The 6,877-nt window shown below is 37.8% G+C and overlaps 1 protein-coding gene across 1 annotated transcript; it reads left to right on the top strand.

Moving 5' to 3' along the window:
* Nucleotides 1–2,002: 2,002 nt before the first annotated feature.
* LOC124275287 (keratin, type II cytoskeletal 1-like) lies at nt 2,003–5,725 on the top strand. Its single transcript, XM_046710768.1, has 4 exons — nt 2,003–2,365; nt 4,275–4,330; nt 4,839–4,959; nt 5,291–5,725. Exons 1-4 carry the CDS (start codon nt 2,089–2,091, stop codon nt 5,371–5,373), a joined length of 537 nt encoding a protein of 178 aa, XP_046566724.1. The 5' UTR covers nt 2,003–2,088; the 3' UTR covers nt 5,374–5,725.
* Nucleotides 5,726–6,877: the final 1,152 nt, after the last annotated feature.

Genomic DNA, 6,877 nt, shown 5'->3' with positions numbered 1-6,877 from the left:
TTTTTACAAGATCAGAAGTAAACAAACTTCAAAATATTTTATTTGCTTAAAAGATAACAAATATTTATTTATTCATTAATTTATTCTAAATGTAATTATCACTTCTTGAGTCAGTGAGTGCATGTCAAGATTGTCACGGTATATCAGGCACCTTTGTTGAATGTTTGGATATAAATGTAAATATAATGTGCCATTACCTATGCCCTCCACGACAATGACATTATATATTCAATGTATTCTTTTCTAATCAAAATTAAATAGAATATAACACTGCCTTCGGTCGTGCAAATATAATACGATACCTCTCGCCTAAATTTTTCACATACCTTGACAGAAAGAAAATATATATGTTTATGTTAGGTCTTTTTCATATTTATTTCATTTTGAAATAGATTAACTGGATTTTGCTTTACTGCAGAGAGTAACGGAATCGGCATTAACCATGTATGTCGTGTTTCGCTGAGCAGATTATGGGTCCTCAAATGGTGGAAGGGAGGTCACTCTGTAAAAAAAATTGAAGGCACTAGAAACCAGGTGTTCTAACTGTTGTTTATAAGTGATCTTGTTCGATTATACGTTGAACCTCAAATCAACCCTGTCTCTCTCTCTCGTGTGTGTGCGTGCGTGCCTGTAAATAACCAATGTGACTGATGTGATAGCGGATGCACTTTCCTACAACGCATATAATCATGACAAACTTTTTTAAGAAACGATAATTTGTGGACTTTGTTTTCAATACGAAACACAAAGAAAAGATCCATAAATATGAAATGATACTTTCTTCCTTAACAACTGATTTCTAAATTCGAGTTCTCGTCACACTTAAAAACCGACCATTAACAAAGTTAACTGTAATGTTACAACTATGCCAGGAGCTATGAAAGTTACATAACAGTAGCATATTATATCCCATCCTTGCGTTGAATATTTAACTTAAAAGTTAAAACTGAAAGCAAATATATATCAGTTCCAATTTGTTAAACTTTGTCATGTGCGAGTATGATGTAATTTACGTGTCTTGAAAAGTGTTTACAGTGACAGATATGAAATATCACTTACCCTGAAATGTCACTTGTTACATTCTAGAGTGTATTTCTGAAAATGCTCTTTTTGGTTTCAGTTTAGTTCTAATATACCATTGTTATCTAAATATGAAAGGTAGTGTGTCATTGGTCAACGCACAATCTAGTTTACTTTTATTACCCACAGGTTAAGAAACATCTGCCAATTATTAGACACCGCACATGTACTAGGTACAAATCTTTTCATGAATACATGGGTCATGTGTACATCATCTGAATGTTAACGTGATTCGAATCCTATTGTGACGTAAGATCGGAATGACGTCACACTAGAAACATGTGAAATGGGAAAGAAAAAGAATAGTTTACCCCACGTGTGTCGTACCTCTCCTCCGGCTAATATTAGAATTATTACACGAGTCTCGTAGAAGCCTATGACACACATACACCGATAAATTTCTATAGATCACTCGCATGTGTGTAATACTGATCTTACAAAACTCGTATAAGAATTCTTGTACTTTTACCATCTCTTCATAGCATACAAGAATGCACTCGTTTTATAACATCAAATTGACACATATCCTGTTATAACCATATCTATGCATAACATACAATGCGCATGTACAAAAAGACCAAACAACCCCAGTTATTTACTCTTTGCACAACTACTCACTGAATGAATCATTTGAACTCAAGGCCAATCGCTGTTGGTTCCGGTTCGGACAATTTGCGTGAAGTTGTTTTAGATGGGTAAGAATTTCCTCACATTTACGTAGAACAATCCGAATATGTTTATGTGGCAAGGGTGTATTGATTCTTCTTTTAAATGATTACAGTTATCATAATGCGATGAGCTTGATGCGTAAGCTTCGTAAAGATTTCATACACAGTTGAAATCGATGTGCGCGTCTAAAACTGAAAAGGCATTGTACGAATTTCAACTTGTGACGTATCATGCGTGTTGCTGCTGTTCCGTCTTTTCCGGTGAAGGGGATTGTGGGATAGGCAAGCAATTTCGTTTAAGTTCTTGAAGGGGCAGACATTTTGACAGACAACAGACACAATGCAGAGAGGGTACGAGCGATCAGACAGGCGAAGGGGTGGTGGATTTGGCGGAAATGATGGTTTCGGCGGACATGATAGTTATGGCGGAGGAAGAGTTGGGGGAAGCAGTTATGGCAGTGGACGAGATGGAGGTTATGGCGGAGGACGTGATAATTATGGCGGAGGCCGTGATGGCGGCCGAGGCAATGATGGTGGTTCATATCATTCGAACTGGAACAACCCCGGTGGAAAAACAGACATTTACGTTGACCAGTCAATTGTCGGCAGAATAATCGGTTAGCATGCTACATTATTGTTCATTTGTGGGTGTTTTTTGTCTTGAGTTTCAGGATGTTCTCGGCATAACATGTGCGCTTCTTTGGGAACATGTCGGTCAGATTTTGGCGGCCATTGTTACATAGCTCGATAAAGCTACCTAGCGACTGAGAATGCCCCAGAGCTCGAGATTTGCTATCAAACTGTTGTGAAAATTGTGTGGAATCAGATTGTCCGACAGATTTTGGTTTGTTTTGTGGTCGTGTATGTTTCTGAACGCCTTTGCCTCGCTTTGAGGATGCTGTGCGAGCCAAATCATGACCATGTGTTCGTGGGCCATGTGCTTTGTCAGTGATTGTCCTGGTGCCGGTAAGTAAAGTGAGTCCAGAATTTCTCGTTCAGTTTTCATTTTACATGAATCATATTCTTACCATATACCATAATTTGGATTCTGATTATTTGAATATTAATGTTTGCTCGTCGTTCCATATATAATTGCGACTTAAACACCACATTGTTTCCTGAGTAATTTCCTCTGGCGATTCAATTTAATTATGTTTGTTAATTACACCAGATTTTTTTTAAATGCACTTGAATTCTCCCCAGCCGAATTTGAATATTCTTTTCATGTCTTTTGCAGTCTCTTCTTTGGATGCCATATATTTAACAGTACCAAATTGGCTCTAATTGGCCGTCATACCATCAGGGGGGTGGGGAGGAGAGTGTCTCTTAATGTAAAATGTGTCATTATAAAGTAAGTAAAAAGGCTTACTTTTTTGTTACATTTCTCACTCCTTGACATTGATCAGTGTTTTATAATTAAGAAAACAAATCTTGCACTCTATGAATCTGTTTGGAGTAAAAGCTCAGGTACATGGATGGTGTATTCAAAATGTTGGAATATAAATTTCTTTAATGTCTTATTTCTCTTGTAAACAGGTTTGAAAGTATTAGACATTTTACTTTGTGCTCTTAGGGCTGGGACAATATACAGTATCCACCAGTGACCCCCAAAGAGCCCAATTAGAAGTGAAATATTTTCATCTCATTGTGCCATAATTAACACTGGCAGTCACCCCATTCCATGTGTTTTTAATGTTGGTATAGTTGTCTCCCTTTTAGCTTAAGGCGAACAGACTGGCCAAGTGGTTACACAGTATACAGGCATTTGGTCATCGTATCTATTGAAAAAAATGCTAGTCACCAAATAGCACATGGAAGTATTGTGATAATATCAGAGGGGACAGCTCCCGGCCTGTACGGTCCCAGCCCAAGAAGCTTTAAAGGGCCAGTGGTAGTTGCGGGTGTTTTTAAATCAGACAATTTTATGAGTAGCGCACTTAAAGTGAGCACTTCATTGAGGGAGGGTTGTGTGAAGAATATTGATCATGCAGGGATCGGGAGAGAGAACTTTGACAATGGTCCAGTTTCAGGATTATTAGCCATTTTCTGAATTTTGAAAGGGTCACTGCCCTTGTGTCAATAGTAAACTTCAAAATTTTAATGGGCCATTTTTTTATTCTAATGGCCCAGGTCCCCTGCCTTTCCCAATCCCTGATCATGTTCTGTACTTTTGCATGCATGCACACATGACATTTTCTCCTCAAAACCTGAATCTTAATATATAAAAATTGTACATGGGTTCCTGGAAGTAGAATTTACACACCTAACCTTAAGCAAGCCACAGCAGAGTCAAGTTGAGGGTTATCTCTTATTTACTCTCAGTAGTTCAGAAGGGTTGATATACTGGCCCTTTAAGGTCTTGTTTACTTTCATTATGGATACCAAGATAATTGTTTATGTATGTAATGGAATAACCGGTAATGGTAATCCCTATCAAATGATGTAGGTCAAATGACGACAAACATGAACACTTGATATTGTTACAGATTTACTTTCATGATGTAAATATGTCTGTTACCTTTGCAGGGAAAAGGGGTCAGAGAATTCGTGAGCTGCAGGACCAAAGTGGAGCTTTGATTAAAGTATGTTGAACTACAGGAATTTTGGAGGGCTTTTTTGGGATACCACTATGAGGTATGCCATGTGTTATACATTAATAGCACATGACTGGCACAACAAAAAATGGAATCCCCTTAATAATTCATAGTATTTACATGAGTAATGTTTTCGTCAAAGTGTTTTTAAATCTTAAAGTAATTTCTATTCAGAATATTATTTTAAATGTTTTTAATGTTAATAAATTGATAGAAAGCTGAACTAGAGTAAATTGATTTGTTTCACTTGTTGGTGGGACACATCCAAAATGAAAATTTTAAACGACTGCTTTTTATATACTTCCATCACTGATCTAAAGTGTGCAGTTGAATTAAACAAATGCTGGCTTTAGCTATATGATTAGTCATCCAAGTGACTTTTGACTTTTCAGTTTGGGTGATTGATGTAATGAGTGTAAACAGTACTATATGGAGTAATTGTAATGAAATGTTCAAAGGAAACTTGTTTCTGATTATGTCCTAACATCATTTTAAGGTATTCAGTGACCAGGCAGAAGGTGGAAGAGTTCGAATCCAGTTGTCTGGAGAGAGTCAGCACAGACAAGCAGCAGAAGCATTGATCAGGGAACTGGAAGAGCCACAGGACAGGAGCGGTCGTGAGTAAAATTTCATAATCTTTTTCTTGAGTTATTAAGATATGTTGCATAATTTTGTAACATTTTTTGTATGGGAGTATTAATCCACGTTTGCTGGGTTAATGCAGAAATTTGCTAATGAATGTCAGTTCAGGAATCTAAACTGCACCAAATCTGCGTACTGTAAATCAATAGATCATACTATATTTATGCTGATTAGGCCAATTCTGTATTTTAACGAATACTACAAGAAATGACAATTGCATGTCTCCACACATCATGCCTCATTTAGTCTGAATTATTCCTGTGAAATCTTGTGTTTCAGTTAACATTTAACTTCTTTTATTTTCAGCCCAACGTCATCGCAACAATGCTTGCTTCCAGTGCGGTGCAGATGGCCATTTCGCCCGTGAATGCCCAAATCCGCAGTATTAATCCATAGTAACATCTGCCTGGCACAGCCAAAGAAGATGCACAGTAAAAGTTATCACATTGAACACCATCCAAATCAAACTTGCTGAGCAACCTGCATTACTCGAGACCCTGTGTTGAATTTTTACGCATTTTATTTGACATGAGCAATTGCTGCCACTCTGCTAATTATGCTAGGTTTGTAACATCTGTCGAAGCTTTTTAACAAAGTGATATTCATCACAAATTCATTTTGTAATTGTTTTTCATTTTTTTTAAATGTAATAATTTTTTTTTGTCTCCATTGAAATATGGAATCTCTACTGTATTCATGCAAATGTAAATCCATTCTCAAGAATAAAAAAATGTGATTTTTCGTCAAATCTTGTCCTTGGCTCATGGGGCATGGACCCAATTGAGTTTCATAGCCAATTCTATTGCATCATCAGTTATGACAGTTTCAGCAGCTAAGCTTTTGCAAAGTTGTTGCAACACATGGCTTGGTAAGCATAACATGACATGTTAAGAGTGGGGTTAATGCACCATTAAATAAGACTTCAATAAAGAATTAACTCACTTAATGGTTGAGAAATCCATTGGGTGCATTACATTCCAAAAATTGCATTTGATCATGAAAAGGCAAACTGGGTACAGAGAGGTGTCTTTGATTTTATCCATTTCAAAGTTCATGCCAATAATGGGTATGACCTCCCCATGCCTGAATGACGGCTTGGCATTGCCGGTTCATGCTGTCAATAGGAACCCAGATACTAGTCATTGGAAGGTTATTCCATTCCTCGACCAGGGCATTTCCAAGTTCTAGAGTCCCAGGTTGTGCGTCATGTCCGGAAATGGCAACCTGCAGCATGTTCTACACATGTTCGACAGGGTTTAGGTCCGGCATGCATACAGGCCATTCCATACAGACAATTGTTTCCTGTTCCAGAAACTAGCACAATGGGGACAGGCGTTATCGTCCATCATAATGAACTCTGGACCAACGGCACCAGTGTAGGGTCTCATCCCTGTACTTGAACGCCTGTCATCGTACCCTCCCCATGACATGCAGATCAGTTTTTCTGTTTCTGCTGATTCCTCCACAGTCCATGATGGATCCTCTCATAGCGATCATGTTCAAAATTTTTAGCATTCTTAAAGTGACAATGATCTTGAGTCAAAATCAAAAGTTCCCATACGTGATTAGTGGTCTTGTCATTGTAGTAGACCTTTGACGACCACCAATATGAAGGTGTGCTGTCATAGCAAGAGTTCGATTACAGTTCCACGCTCTGTTAAAATGCTTTGTCTGACGGTTAGTGCATTCGCAAGGTTACATCGTGAGAAGCCTGGTTCAAGCATCTCCCCAATTGCTCTGACATCAACCGACGTCTTTGACGTTGATGAGGCATCATGAGTGTTAAATGTAATGACAAACTATTAAAATAGTGCATGGTAATCTGATTAGGAACAGACTAAAACGAATGTGTGACCGACAGTTCAAAAGTTGTACAGATTGAATTAAATCCAT

This window comes from Haliotis rubra, unplaced genomic scaffold (genome assembly GCF_003918875.1).
Source record: "Haliotis rubra isolate DU_JTF1 unplaced genomic scaffold, ASM391887v1 Scf2, whole genome shotgun sequence".
NCBI lineage: Eukaryota > Metazoa > Mollusca > Gastropoda > Lepetellida > Haliotidae > Haliotis > Haliotis rubra.
This window is presented reverse-complemented; position numbering and strand designations above follow the sequence as displayed.

What these genes read in the sequence shown, in the direction of transcription:
- LOC124275287 (XM_046710768.1), top strand. Translation starts at nt 2,089, where the DNA reads ATGCAGAGAGGGTACGAGCGATCAGACAGGCGAAGGGGTGGTGGATTT. An exon ending in AAAGTGGAGCTTTGATTAAA is followed by an intron (nt 4,331 to 4,838) that starts GTATGTTGAACT and finishes CATCATTTTAAG; the next exon opens with GTATTCAGTGACCAGGCAGA. An exon ending in GCCACAGGACAGGAGCGGTC is followed by an intron (nt 4,960 to 5,290) that starts GTGAGTAAAATT and finishes TTTTATTTTCAG; the next exon opens with CCCAACGTCATCGCAACAAT.